At 40.0% G+C, this 16,378-nt stretch overlaps 1 protein-coding gene across 1 annotated transcript in view; it reads right to left on the bottom strand.

The window, feature by feature from the left end:
- Window positions 1-16,378, bottom strand: part of LOC126251972 (glutamate receptor ionotropic, kainate 2) — a 403,333-nt gene that overhangs the window by 188,322 nt on the left and 198,633 nt on the right. The window contains exon 5 of the mRNA XM_049953123.1: window positions 1,487-1,540. Within this exon, the coding sequence (XP_049809080.1) occupies window positions 1,487-1,540 (54 nt within the window). The remainder of the gene's footprint in view (window positions 1-1,486; window positions 1,541-16,378) is intronic.

Below are 16,378 nucleotides of genomic sequence, written 5' to 3'. Positions count from 1 at the left end.
AATTTGAATGGCCAGACTGGAATCTGAACCGTCCTTGAAGTATCCGTTCAAGTTATGGAGACCAACAGCATTGAGGCCTTCAGAAAGCACCTCCTGTTATTGAAGTAAAAGTAGGGTGATAAAGATATATACCAGGTTCCCCCATATTCTTCGGACGGGTTTAGCAGACAATGACTTATTCAGTCAGGGGAGGAATTGAAGTCAAACGAATTTTATGAAACATTCTTTCAGTGCAGAACTCACATCAACGCTTACCACCAAGAACAAATGAAATATATTGATATTTCTTCAGAAACGATGTTGACATCGACGTTCACTCCCTCATCACTGTTTGCATTTTGGACCTTGGTGAAGCAGGCCCTACGAGTTTTGATACCTTATGCAACGTTGTATGTGTGTGAGACAGATTTTTCGGCATTGTCAGTCATCAACACGAAATCTAGATAGCGAAAGAGAGTGCAGAAAGGGATGTAAGTTTCCATTTCGAATCTTGTCCCGAGATCTGAAGAACTGATGAAGAAGAAGCAAGCTGATCCTTCCCACTGATTTCACTGCAACATTAAGATGTAACATCATTAAAAGCAGATGAGGTTGTGTTACGTCAACAGTCAATAAAGGAATAACTACTCCTATTTATTTGGTTTTCTAAACTTAAGTTTATGCGCACTACATTGAGTTGGAAGAAGGATGCGCTACTTCACTCGATCGAGTTTGATTTCGTGTTCGAAAGGAGTCATGGGTTTCTCTGATCAGGCCAAGGGAGTCGTGGCCTCAGCAAGTCTCAAAACCAGTGCGCTATAGTGTTTCCGCTATCTCTACATGCTTCCCACATCATACTGTAACTCTAATTAAAACTTGACTAAAACTGCAAAAATGCAGCTGAGTATACGATTCTCGGTAATGACAAATCCCTTACAAAACTTCATACTAAGGAGCCATAAGTGTTGTCATAACAGGTTACATTTCATACTATATTCGCTCCAGATGAAAATGGATGACAGATTATATAGCCGCAAGCAAAAGAACGTAATAGATGTACTGACTGGATTTGGTTATTTTTCGATTCAGTTCGTGGTATAGCCGTTACAGTTATCTTAACTATGAATAAAGGAAAAACGTCGAAAAATTCCAGTCGTTATGAAGAAATACTGTACATGATAAAATAAGCAGATTCTACATTATGACGAACTTGAAAGTTTTAGTACAGCCGGGCATTGTACTGCGTGGAGTCAAATATTACAGTGAAGCATATTAGCCAGTTCGGAGCTCACACTAATGTTTTGAGTGTGGATCTTACATGCATTGAATTTCATATTAAATGTCACCTTATGATATAGATGATTAGTTCCCTGTTTGTGTCATAAGCTTGGCGAATAGTAGACTAAATAACAGTTACGATAAGACAGTCAGAAAAATTGAAAGCACTTTATTTGCATGCACTTAACAACAGAATGAGCTAAGGTATAAAGATTTGAAGGACACTTACAAAAGTTGTGAAGAGGTAGTGGTATTTGTAGTCGTTCATCTGCAGTTGTAGTATCTGAAAGGTGAAACAAAGTAGATGATAAATAAAATGCAATGGTCAAATTAAAGTTAGACCACAGCTTATTTCGAGCAGTTAGTTCATGACCCCACGCGAATAGTAAACGATTGTGAAAACACACTTGACCTCTTAGCAAAAAATAATCCTGTGTTAATAACGAGTCAAATCCGATTCAGGTGTTAGTGAACACAGGGTTGTTGTAACGAGATTGAATATTGGAATCCCCAAATCCTCGAAAAATAATCGAAAAATATACCTACTCAAAAAAGCAGATAAAAATTCACTTGACGCCTTCCTGAGAGAGAATCTCCACTCATTCCAATTAATAACATAGTTGTAGACCATAGGTGGCTTAAATTCAAAGAAATAGTATCGGCAGCAATTGAGAGATTTATACTAAATAAATTAACAAACGACGGAGTTCATCCTCCTTGGTACACAAAACAGGTTAGTACACTGTCGCAGAAACAACGAAACAAACATGCCAAATTTAAACAGACGCAAAACCCCCAAGATTGGCGATCTTCTACAGAAGCTCGAAATTTAGCGCGGACTTCAATGCGAGATGCTTATAACAGTTTCTCCAAAGAAACTTTGTCTCTAAACCTGGCAGAAAACCCAAAGAGATTCTGGTCGTATGTGAAGTATGTTAGCGGCAACAAACAATCAATGCCTTCTGTGCGCGATAGCAATGGAGATACTATCGAAGACAGTGCTGCCAAAGCAGAGTTACTAAACACAGCCTTCCGAAATGCCTTCACAAAAGAAGACGAAGTAAATCATCCAGAATTCGAATCGAGAACAGCTGCCAACATGACTAACGTAGAAGTAAATATCCTCGGAGTAGTGAAGCAACTCAAATCACTTAACAAAAGCAAGTCTTCTGCTCCCGACTTTATACCAATTAGGTTCCTTTCGGATTATGCTGATGCGTTAGCTCCATACTTAACAATTATACACAACCGCTCGCTCAACGATAGATTCGTATCCAAAGACTGGAAAATAGCACAGGTCACACCAATATTCAAGAAAGGTAGTAGAAGTAATCCACGAAATTACAGGCCCATATCGTTAACGTCGATATGCAGCAGGATTTTGGAATATATATTGTGTTCGAACATTATGAATTACCTCGAGGAAAACGGTCTATTGACACACAGTCGACATCGATTTAGAAAGCTTCGTTCCTGTGAAACACAACTAGCTCTTTATTCACATGAAGTGTTGAGTCCTATTGACAAGGGATTTCAGATCAATTCCGTATTTCTGGATTTCCGGCAGGCTTTTGACATGTACCACACAAGCGGCTCGTAGTGAAATTGCGTGTTTACGGAATATCGTGTCTGTTATGTGACTTTCCTGTCAGAAATGTCACAGTTCGTAGTAATTGACGGAAAGTCATCGAGTAAAACAGAAGTGATTTCTGGCGTTCCCTAGGGTAGTGTTGGACGCACTTCGCTGTTCCGTATCTGTACAAACCATTTGGGAGAAAATCTGAGCAGTCGTCTTAGGTTGTTTGCAGATGATGCTGTCGTTTATTGACTAATAATGTCATCAGAAGATCAAAACAAAATGATAAATAATTTAGAAAAAATATCTGAATGGTGCTAAAAGTGGCAGTTGACACTAAATAACGAAAAGTGTGAGGTCATCCACATGAATGCTAAAAGGAACTCGTTAAACTTCGGTTACGCTATAAATCAGTCTGATCTAACAGCCGTAAATTCAGCTAAGTACCTAGGTATTACAATTACGAACAACTTAAATTGGAAGGAACATATAGAAAATGTTGTGGGGAAGGCTCAGGATACTCAGAAAATGTAACAGACCTACTAAGGAGACTGCCTACACTACGTTTGTCCGTCCTCTTTTAGAATACTGCTGCGTGGTGTGGAACCCATACCAGATAGGTCTGACGGATTACATCGAAAAAGTTCAAAGAAAGGCAGCACGTTTTGTATTATCACGAAATATGGGAGAGAGAGTCATAGAAATGATACAGGATTTGGGCTGGACATCATTAATAGAAAGGCGTTTTTCGTTGCGACGGAATCTTCTCACGAAATTCCAATCACCGACTTTCTCCTCCGAACGCGAAAATATTTTGTTGACACCGACCTACATAGCGAGGAACGATCGCCACGATAAAATAAGGGAAATCTGAGCTCGTACGGAAAGATATAGGTTTTCATTTTTTCCGCGCCCTATACGAGATTGGAATAATAGAGAATTGTGATGGTGGTTCAGTAAACCCTCCGCCAGGCACTTAAATGTGATTTGCAGAGGATCCATGTACATGTAGATGTAGATTATTTTTACTTGACATATTTATCAATATGCCGATGAGAAAGTAAAATCGAAATATGTGTGTCTATTTATACCATCTGAATGCGAATAGTATGTATCTCTGCTTAAATTTTCTGAGTAACGACTGTGCAGAATAAGTATGTGTTTGAACTACTTGTTTACGTACTATTGCAGTATGTTTCTAGTACCTCTGAACTCCCTTGTCCTGCGTTCGTGGAAATCTAAAGTCTTCAGGCAAAGAGCCTATCAGCATGAGCAACCGATATGTTTTGACTTTTTCTACATCTACATCTACATAATTACTCTGCCATTCACATTTAAGTGTGTGGTAGAGGGTTCATCGAACCACAATCATACTAACTCCTTCCATTCCACTCCCGAACAGCGCGCGGGAAAAACGAACACCTAAACCTTTCTGTTCGAGCTCTTATTTCTCTTATTTTATTTTGATGATCATTTCTACCTATGTAGGCTGGGCTCAACAAAATATTTTCGCATTCGGAAGAGAAAGTTGGTAACTGATATTTCGTAAATAGATCTCGCCGTGACGAAAAACGTCCTTGCTTTAATGACTTCCATCCCAACTCGCGTATCATATCTGCCACATTCTCTCCCCTATTACGTGATAATAGAAAACGAGCTGTCCTTTTTTGCACCCTCTCGATGTCCTCCGTCAATCCCACCTAGTAAGGGTCCCACACCGCGCAGCAATATTCTAAACAGAGGACGAACGAGTGTAGTGTAAGCTGTCTCATTAGTGGACTTTTTGCATCTTCTAAGTGTCCTGCCAATGAAACGCAACCTTTGGCTCGCCTTCCCCACAATCTTATCTATGTGGCCTTTCCAACAGAAGTTGTTCGTAATTTTTACACCCAGGTACTTAGTTGAATTGTACTATTTATCGAGTAATCGAATTCCAACGGATTTCTTTTGGAACTCATGTGGATCACCTCACACTTTTCGTTATTTAGCGTCAACTGCCACCTGTCACACCATACAGCAATGGTTCAAATGGTTCAAATGGCTCTGAGCACTATGGGACTCAACTGCTGAGGTCATTAGTCCCCTAGAACTTAGAACTAGTTAAACCTAACTAACCTAAGGACATCACAAACATCCATGCCCGAGGCAGGATTCGAACCTGCGACCGTAGCGGTCTTGCGGTTCCAGACTGCAGCGCCTTTAACCGCACGGCCACTTCGGCCGGCCCATACAGCAATATTTCTAAATCGCTTTGCAACTGATACTGGTCTTCGGATGACCTTACTAGACGGTAAATTACAGCATCATCTGCGAACAACCTAAGAGAACTGCTCAGATTGTCATCCAGGTCATTTATATAGATCAGGAACAGCAGAGGTCCCAGGACGCTTCCCTGGGGAACACCTGATATCAATTCAGTTTTACTCGATAATTTACCATCTATTACTACGAACTGCGACCGTCCTGACAGGAAATTACGAATCCAGTCGCACAACTGTGGTGATTCCCCATAGATCCGCAGCTTGATTAGAAGTCGCTTCTGAGGAACGGTGTCAAAAGCTTTCCGGAAATCTAGAAATACGGAATCAACTTGAGATCCCCTGTCGATAGCGGCCATTACTTGGTGCGAATAAAGAGCCAGCTGCGTTGATCAAGAACGATGTTTCCTGAAACCATGGTGATTACGTATCAATAGATCGTTCCCTTCGAGGTGATTCATAATGTTTGAATACAGTATATGCTCCAAAACCCTACTGCAAACCGACGTCAATCAATGATATAGGTCTGCAGTTCGATGGATTACTCCTACTACCCTTCTTAAACACTGGTGCGGCCTGCGCAATTTTCCAGTCTGTAGGTATAGATCTATCGGTGAGCGAGCGGTTGTATATGATTGCTAAGTAGGGAGCTAATGTATCAGCGTAATCTGGTAGGAATCTAATCGGTATACAATCTGGACCTGAAGACTTGCCTGTATCAAGTGATTTGAGTTGCTTCGCAACCCCTAAGGTATCTACTTCTAAGAAACTGATGCTAGCAGCTGTTCGTGTTTCAAGTTCTGGAATATTCCATACGTCTACTCTGGTGAAGGAATTTCGGAAAACTGCGTTCAATAACTCCGCTTTAGCGGCACTGCACAGCGAAGGTATTGACTGCGTCTTACCGTTTGTGTACTTTACATTTTTTTTTTTTTTCATCAGTCTACTGACTGGTTTGATGCGGCCCGCCACGAATTCCTTTCCTGCGCTAACCTCTTCATCTCAGAGTAGCACTTGCAACCTACGTCCTCAATTATTTGCTTGACGTATTCCAATCTCTGTCTTCGTCTACAGTTTTTGCCCTCTACAGCTCCCTCTAGTAACATGGAAGTCATTCCCTCATGTCTTAGCAGATGTCCTATCATCCTGTCTCTTGTCCTTATCAGTGTTTTCCACATATTCCTTTCCTCTCCGATTCTGCGTAGAACCTCCTCATTCCTTACCTTATCAGTCCACCTAACTTTCAACATTCGTCTATAGCACCACATCTCAAATGCTTCGATTCTCTTCTCTTCCGGTTTCCCCACAGTCCATGTTTCACTACCATACAATGCTGTACTCCAGACGTACATCCACAGAAATTTCTTCCTCAAATTAAGGCCGGTATTTGATATTAGTAGACTTCTGTTGGCCAGAAATGCCTTTTTTGCCATAGCGAGTATGCTTTTGATGTCCTCCTTGCTCCGTCCGTCATTGGTTATTTTACTGCCTAGGTAGCAGAATTCCTAAACTTCATTGACTTCGTGACCATCAATCCTGATGTTAATTTTCCCGCTGTTCTCATTTCTACTACTTCTCAATACCTTCGTCTTTCCCCGATTTACTCTCAAACTATATTGTGTACTCATTAGACTGTTCATTCCGTTCAGCAGATCATTTAATACTTCTTCACTTTCACTCAGGATAGCAATGTCATTAGCGAATCGCATCATTGATATCCTTTCACCTTGTATTTTTATTCCACGCCCGAACCTTTCTTTTGTTTCCATCATTGCTTCCTCGATGTACAGATTGAAGAGTAGGGGCGAAAGGCTACAGCCTTGTCTTACACCCTTCTTAATACGAGCACTTCGTTCTTGATTGTCCAGTCTTATTATTCCCTCTTGGTTGTTGTACATATTGTATATGACCCGTCTCTCCCTATAGCTTACCCCTACTTTTTTCAGAATCTCGAACAGCTTGCACCATTTTATATTGTCGAACGCTTTTTCCAGGTCGACAAATCCTGTGAAAGTGTCTTGATTTTTCTTTAGCATTGCTTCCATTATTAGCCGTAACGTCAGAATTGCCTCTCTCGTCCCTTTACTTTTCCTAAAGCCAAACTGATCGTCACCTAGCGCATTCTCAATTCTCTTTTCCATTCTTCTGTATATTATTCTTGTAAGCAGCTTCGATGCATGAGCTGTTAAGGTGATTGTGCGATAATTCTCGCACTTGTCAGCTCTTGCCGTCTTCGGAATTGTGTGGATGATGCTTTTCCGAAAGTCAGATGGTATGTCGCCATACTCATATATTCTACACACCAACGTGAATAGTCGTTTTGTTGCCACTTCCCCCAATGATTTTAGAAATTCTGATGGAATGTTATCTATCCTTTCTGCCTTATTTGACCGTAAGTCCTCCAAAGCTCTTTTAAATTCCGATTCTAATACTGGATTCCCTATCTCTTCTAAATCGACTCCTGTTTCTTCTTCTATCACATCAGACAAATCTTCACCCTCATAGAGGCTTTCAATGTATTCTTTCCACCTATCTGCTCTCTCCTCTGCATTTAACAGTGGAATTCCCGTTGCACTCTTAATGTCACCACCGTTGCTTTCAATGTCACCAAAGGCTGTTTTGACTTTCCTGTATGCTGAGTCTGTCCTTCCGACAATCATATCTTTTTCGATGTCTCCACATTTTTCCTGCAGCCATTTCGTCTTAGCTTCCCTGCAATTCCTATTTATTTCATTCCTCAGCGTCTTGTGTTTCTGTATTCCTGATTTTCCCGGAACATGTCTTTACTTCCTCCTTTCATCAATCAGCTGAAGTATTACTTCTGTTACCCATGGTTTCTTCGCAGCTACCTTCTTTGTACCTATGTTTTCCTTCCCAACTTCTGTGATGGTCCTTTTTAGAGATGTCCATTCCTCTTCAACTGTACTGCCTACTGCACTATTCCTTATTGCTGTATCTATAGCGTTAGAGAACTTCAAACGTATCTCGTCATTCCTTAGTACTTCCGTATCCCACTTCTTTGTGTATTGATTCTTCCTGACTAATGTCTTGAACTTCAGCCTACTCTTCACCACTACTATATTGTGATCTGAGTCCATATCTGCTCCTGGGTACGCCTTACAATACAGTATCTGATTTCGGAATCTCTGTCTGACCATGATGCAATCTAATTGAAATCTTCCCGTATCTCCCGGCCTTTTCCAAGTATACCTCCCCCTCTTGTGATTCTTGAACAGGGTATTCGCTATTACTAGCTGAAACTTGTTACAGAACTTTATTAGTCTTTCTCCTCTTTCATTCCTTGTCCCAAGCCCATATTCTCCTGTAACCTTTTCTTCTACTCCTTCCCCTACAACTGCATTCCAGTCGCCCATGACTATTAGATTTTCGTCCCCCTTTACATACTGCATTACCCTTTCAATATCCTCATACACTTTCTCTATCTGTTTATCTTCAACTTGCGACGTCGGCATGTATACCTGAACTATCGTTGTCGGTGTTGGTCTGTTGTCGATTCTGATTAGAACAACCCGGGCATTGAACTGTTCACAGTAACGCACCCTCTGCCCTACCTTCCTATTCATAACGAATCCTACACCTGTTATACCATTTTCTGCTTTTGTTGATATTACCCGATACTCATCTGACCAGAAATCCTTGTCTTCCTTCTACTTCACTTCACTGACCCCTACTATATTGGTCTGTTGTCGATTCTGATTAGAACAACCCGGGCATTGAACTGTTCACAGTAACGCACCCTCTGCCCTACCTTCCTATTCATAACGAATCCTACACCTGTTATACCATTTTCTGCTTTTGTTGATATTACCCGATACTCATCTGACCAGAAATCCTTGTCTTCCTTCTACTTCACTTCACTGACCCCTACTATATCTAGATTGAGCCTTTGCATTTCCCTTTTCAGATTTTCTAGTTTCCCTACCACGTTCAAACTTCTGACATTCCACGCCCCGACTCGTAGAACGTTATCCTTTCGTCGATTATTCAATCTTTTTGTCATGGTAACCTCCCCGTTGGCAGTCCCCTCCCGGAGATCCGAATGGGGGACAATTCCGGAATCTTTTGCCAATGGAGAGATCATCATGACACTTCTTCAATTACAGGCCACATGTCCTGTGGATACACGTTACGTGTCTTTAATGCAGTGGATTCCATTGCCTTCTGCATCTTCATGTCGTTGATCATTGCTGATTCTTCCGCCTTTAGGGGCAATTTCCCACCCCTAGGACAAGAGAGTGCCCTGAACCTCTATCCGCTCCTCCGCCCTCTTTGACAAGGGTGTTGGCAGAATGAGGCTGACTTGTTGAGCCGGAAGTCTTCGGCCGCCAATACTGATTATTTATCAAAATTTAGACAGTGGCGGGGATCGAACCCGGGACCGAAGACATTTTGATTATGAATCAACGACGCTACCCCTAGACCAGAATTTCTCCGGATTTTCTACAAAATTTCGAGACAATGTTTCATTGTGGAACCTATTAAAGGCATCTCGCATTGAAGTCCGTGCCAAATTTCGCGCGTCTGTAAATTTTAGCCAATCTTCGGGATTTCGCGTTCTTCTGAACTTCGCATGCTTTTTCCGTTGCCTCTGCAACAGCGTTCGGTCCTGTTTTGTGTACCATGGGGGATCAGTTCCATCTCTTACCTATTTATGAGGTATGAATCTCTCAATTGCTGTTGAGACTGTATCTTTGAATTTGAGCCACATCTCGTCTACATTTGCATAGTCAGTTCGGAAGGAATGGAGATTGTCTCTTGGGAAGACTTCTAGTGACACTTTATCCGCTTTTTTAAATAAAATTATTTTGCGTTTGTTTCTGGTGGGTTTGGAAGAAACGGAATTGAGCCTAGCTATAACGACCTTGTGATCACTAATCCCTGTATCAGTCATGATGCTCTCTATTACATCTGGATTGTTTGTGGCCAAGAGGTCAAGTGTGTTTTCGCAACCATTTACAATTCGCGTGGGTTCGTGGACTAACTGCTCGAAATAATTTTCGGAGAAAGCATTTAGGACAATCTCGGAAGATGTTTTCTGCCTACCACCGGTTTTGAACAAGTATTTTTGCCAACATATCGAGGGAAGGTTGAAGTCCCCACCAACTATAACGGTATGAGTGGGGTATTTATTTGTTAAGAGACTCAAATTTTCCCTGAACTGTTCAGCAACTATATCATCGGAGTCTGGGGGTCGGTAGAAGGAGCCAATTATTATCTTAGTTCGGCTGTTAAGTATAACCTCGACCCATACCAATTCGCACGGAGTATGTACTTCGACTTCACTACAAGATAAACCACTACTGACAGACACAAACACTCCACCACCAATTCTGCTTAATCTATCTTTCCTGAACACCGTCTGAGACTTTGTATAAATTTCCGCAGAATTTATTTCAGGCTTTAGCCAGCTAACTACTGGCAGTATCCACATTGTTCAAGGGCCCTATTTCGCTATTTAACAGAACTAGAATTTTTACATCGCCCATAATCGAGTGACAAGTTCCTTAGTATATCTTGCTTCGCTGCCGTTGTATTCTTGTTGGACTTTTGTGCAGTGAATACAATATTGAGAGTAACTTCATTTTTCTCTTTGCATCTTATTAACCGTTATCGGCAGAATGGCTTGTGTATGCCGCCTCTAATGTTTTTGTTCTCCTTAGATAGCTGAATCGGTTTTAATCAGTGTAGTCTGGTGGCTAATTGCTGATGGGGACGGCAGTCAATTTATTGCCTTCCGAGGGTAAATTTTCACTTAAGTATTGCTCTTTGATACTGACGAATTTTAAGTTTCATCGTCGTACGCCTAGTAACCAGCACATACGTCGAAATATTCACATTATGTATACTGTGGAAGGTCTGACACTTAAAAATTGATTCATACTGTTAATTGACAACACTACATGTTGTCGATTTGTCAGAACTGAGCCATAGTATAATGTGTGAAAACACACTGCATCTAAAGTAATCAAGTGCCGACTGGACTATTTCCTCGTAGAAATTCAGAGTGGTAGCTGTGTCATGATGGTTGCAGTTGGACATTGTTCTGGCTTGTCACCATAGGCGTCTGCCATAGGTGGGGGGGGGGGGAAGAGCAGGTTATTATCTCCATCCCAATGCCCCCCCCCCCACCCCCACTACGGAGTGTAGAGTACTGAGTTTTTATTTATTACAGAATTCTCGTACACTTCTAAAAGTGATTTCCGGTGATTCAGTTGCACCTCTAGTTTAGACAGTTGTAGCATTAAGGGGCGCATTGCAGTGAGCCAATACTACATGCCAAGAGGAGTTGCTGTTTAACTTAGGTTTGTTTGAAAATTTTAGAGTCATGCCCCTCTCCACCTCCTGGATATATTTCGGTGTACGTCCATGCTTGGCATCATTTAATGGTTGTCAAATTGGCCAAATAATACTTCCATTCGTTTCTTTATCCACTTTCAAGTCAAGACCCGCAGTAAATTATACAGTTACAAACAACATGTCCATCATCATCACCATCTTCATTGTCTTCCAGAATTAGACTTTTTAGTTTGTTTGCTTCATAATTGTACACACCATCTCTTTAAAACCGACATCTAACGTTTCTCTTTCCTGTTGGTTTGTATGGTATTGCAACTTTAGTTACCGTGTTATTAGACATATACTGGACATGGTCCTTCCAGTTCAGTCAGTATTATTCAGTTACAGATGTACTGGGTTCAGTATTTAGTTCTGTTGAATTACCAGTCTATCTTTCATGTTCCAGTAATGAATATCCTGCTACAAAGCGGAAGAACTTCCATCCCTCATGAATCAATTCGTCGTAGGTGATCAAATGTTTGGGGTTTCAACATTCGCTACTACCCCGCAGCAAAGGAAACGCTATTATTTTGTAACGTTTAATTAATATTTCCTTCCGTATGTTATGTTTTAATGTACTTTGTGTGGTTCCACAGCAATGTCTGAATCTGTCCAATTTTAGCTCTACATCATCTGACTTGCGAAATTTAAAACTGCACCCTAAATATTCAAAATCTCTTACTTGTTCAATTGTTTGCCCTTCTACAGTAACTTTTGGCTTTTATTGTGTCTAGTCTTTCAAATGGCATCACTCTGGTTTTTATCTGGAAATATTTAGCGGCATTTCGGCTTAACATCTGTTCTCAGATTTTAATCTTTTCTTTAGATTTTCCTATTATAAACTGAGCATCAGCAAATAGCAGCGCTATGAAATTAGAAGCATCACTTCTTGAGGGAAATTTAATATAATCAAACAATTATGAATAATATCAACAATGTAAACACTGAAAAGGCTGAGGGACAGTTGGCAGCCATATGGAACGAAATGATTAATACCAGCAGATTCCGTCTCATTCCCTACAGTAAATGTCCCTATAATTTCCACAACGAAACTCTGTCTCAGAATCTGGTAGAAAACCCAAAGAGATTCTGGTCATACATAAAGCACACCAGTGGCAAGACGCAATCAGTATCTTCACTGCGCGATAGCAACGGTGAAGTCACTGACAGTGCCACAAAAGCAAAGTTATTATAAAAGGTTTTCCGAAACTCCTTCGTCCCTTGAATGTAGGAACCAAGTATTTGCCATCATATTTAATGTGTAGTTTGCTTAGGTATACCCGATTTGTAATATTTTGTGTGTTTTGTAATCCTAATACAGACAAGTTAAATTTTGGAATCTATTTTGTGAAACGACGTTAGACTTTGTCATATAACAATCCAAATACGTTTAATTACGTCAATAAGTGAGAATTGTAGAAGAATAGAGAAGTTCACTGATTTTGAAGTTAATGTAAAATGTTTTATACTAGATTTAGTGAAGGAGAAACTTTATTTTGAATACAATTTTTCGAACTAAAGAATTCGGTCAAAGCATATCCCGTTATCAGTACCTCATCCTCTTCCATGTAGTGTTTGTTTAAATCCAATGAGTATTTTTTAAAAGAAACGATTTTTCAATCAGAGTCAGAAAAAATATTAATATTCCAGAGCCAGAAAAGTATTAACGTTTGTAACAGCCTTAATTCGGGCAGCATTGCACAGCGCTGAGCCAATATCCAAAATAATCACTCATCATTTGCGTGGTTATTCATTTAACAACTAATCTACTGACATTATTTGTATGAAGCTATTTTACCGCCGACATTGCACTTTGCTGTCCCAAGATTGGATATTTTGTATACCTATTGTGGGGAGAACAGAAACCCAAAATTAAATCCGTTGCGAATCGCGAGATAAGAAAAATGTGTTTCATTGTTTATTTGCGAAGGGAATTTTGTCAGTTTACTGCATAGGGCCATAGAACTCGGTACTCACGACACTGAGTGAACTTCAGAGGGATTGATTTCATTATAGTCATCACATACTTGTTTTCCAGATTAAATTGTTTAATTTTTCTTTGGATTACACTAAAACTGATTAAGCACGCCATTTTCTCTACAAGACATTATTAAAAGAACGTTACACTCTCTTAGATTGTTTGCAGATGATGCTGTCATTTACCGTCTTGTAAAGGCATCAGCTGACCAAATGAATTGCAGATGATTTAGAGACGATATCTGTAATTTGCGAAATGTGGCAATTGACCATGAATAAAGATGTGTGGAAGTTATTCACTTGAGTACTAAAAGAAACCCGCTAAATTTCGATTACGCGATAAGTCACACAAATCTGAAGGCTGTGAATTCAACTAAATACTTAGGGATTACAGTTACAAGTAAGGTAAATTGGAACGATCAAATAGATAATGTTGTGGGAGGAAACCAAAAACTGCGATTCATTGGCAGGACACTTAAAAGATGCAACAGGTCTACTAAAGAGACTCCGTACACCACGCTTGTCCGCCCTATTCTGGAGTATTGCTGTGCGGTGTGGGACCCACATCAGGTGGGACTGACGGATGACATTGAGAAAGTTCAAAGAAGGGCAGCTCGTTTTGTATTATTGTGAAATAGGAGAGGTAGTGCCACATACATGATACATGAATTGGAGTGCCAATCATTAAAACAAAGGCGTTTTTCGTTGCGACGGGATCTTCTCATGAAAATTCAATCACCAGTTTTCTCCTCCGATGGCGAAAACATTCTTTTGGCACCCACCTACATAGGGAGAAATGATCATGGCGATAAAATAAGAGAAATCAGTGCTCGCACAGAAAAATTTAAGTGCTTGTTTTTCCCGCGCGCCTTTCGAGAGTGGAACAGTAGAGAGACAGCTTGAAGGTGATTCATTGAACCCTCTGCCAGGCACTTTCTTGTAAATAGCAGAGTAATCACGTAGACGTAGACGTATTATTTTTGTGGAATGACTATATTTCCGTAATCAGATGTGCTGAAACTACTTTTCTAGAACCATGTAGTACCTCTAACATACGTTTATCTACTATTTGTTTTAATCTATTGTTTATAATTTTAGCATACAATTTCTAACGAATTTAGCAAACTTATTCCACATTTATTTGCCCATTGTGATTTACCACCTTTCTTGTAAATAGGTCATACCAAAGATTCATACCATTCGGCGGGCACATGTCCGCTCAACCAGCAGACAGTACTAAAATAACATTTAAACGCCTGTACTTCAGTAGATTTGATACATATTTAAACAGCTCCTTGTTTGTATTCGCAATCCCTGGCGAATTTTTCGGTTTTGTTTCTCGGTTAACTTTTTGCAGTTCTCCCAAAAAAATGGTTCAAATGGCTCTGAGCACTATGGGACTCAACTGCTGTGGTTATCAGTCCCCTAGAACTTAGAACTACTTAAACCTAACTAACCTAAGGACATCACACACATCTATGCCCGAGGCAGGATTCGAACCTGCGACCGTAGCAGTCCCACGGTTCCGGACTGCGCGCCTAGAACCGCGAGACCACCGCGGCCGGCAGTTCTCCCATTATCTGAACTACAGAGTAATAGGTATCGTGTTTGATTCTGGTTTTTCTTTATCACCAGTCCTAAAACACCATTTCTTTTCGGATATTATAGGCAATTATAATGTATCTCGTCCTTGTTTACTCAAGTGCTTCACAATTTTGTATGCTTTATTTTACCTTCCATGGACATCACGTTCTATTTCACTCACATATCAGTCCCAAATTTCCTGTATATTTTTCGTATTTAATTCCTTACTAAAGTTGATTTACTTTTATACTCCTCTCTATAATTCACACTATTACATAATGTCAAGGGTTTTAGATGCGCTTACTTGTTGTCTTTTATGAGTTTGGTAATATGATGGTTCGATGTTATTATTAATGTACTTTTAGAATATTTCTTTTTCCTTGTTCCTAATGCCTTAGCGGCTGCTTGCGTTATAATTTCTTTTAATAGTATTGTATTCTGTATTTATGTTGTTACATGCTGGTTTCATTCGAAATTTCTCGTTCATCTGTTTTTCTATAATAGTTTGATACTTTATTCTTGGTGTAGCTGCCACTTACAGATTCTTACATCTGACCGAGTGTTTGTGTGTGCTTTCGTACAAGTTAAAAAATTTACATTAACTCTTACTAAAATATGACATGATGGTACATCAAAGCTTCTTTAGACTCTTGTGTCCTTTAGTCTCACCAATACCTTAAATATTTGTAAGAATATTCGCTGTTATTGAAACTGTACATCCAGCTGCCCACGAGAATTTATGACTATGTTTAAAAAAGATGCTTGTTTTTCTTAATTCATTATGTGTGCGAACTCCATTAGCTTCTTTTCGCTTGTGTTCAGTGTATTTTTACTCCATGTACTTACTGTATGCCTAATAGCTCTGTTATCCAACGGCTCTTTCAAGTCTCCAGTGACAAGTATTTTACTTATTTTTCCTGCAGTCATCTGATGCAGGTCATAAGATTAATTAATATTATCAGATTTTTCCATCTTCCGGCTGATACAGGGAAAATGTGGAGACGTCTCCTCTCGCAGCTTGAAGATGTACGACTATTAGCCTTTCATGTAGAAAAGTATATGAATGTACTCTGTTTCTTAAAGCTTTCCGCACCCAGCTGGAGACTCCAGCAGCAGCTCTTCGTTTTTGTGAGCCTCCGCAATAGACCACGAGATAATTGTGAAATTCCGAGTGATTTCTGTTTAGTTTCAGTGGTGACAGTAATATCGATTTTAGTTTTGTCTATTTCTTGTTCCAGTTCTGTTTCGTTATGTCAGACCTCGTACATTCCATGTTGCTATTTTAGACATTTCTCATGTACTTCATTTGTCCTTACTCTTTTTGTTCTTACTCTTTACCTTACTTCTTTCGTGAGTCGGCATATAACTG

This window comes from Schistocerca nitens, chromosome 1 (assembly GCF_023898315.1).
Source record: "Schistocerca nitens isolate TAMUIC-IGC-003100 chromosome 1, iqSchNite1.1, whole genome shotgun sequence".
NCBI classification, from domain to species: Eukaryota; Metazoa; Arthropoda; class Insecta; order Orthoptera; family Acrididae; genus Schistocerca; species Schistocerca nitens.
The sequence above is the reverse complement of the archived record's forward strand: the minus strand, read 5'-3'. Positions and strand labels throughout refer to the sequence as shown.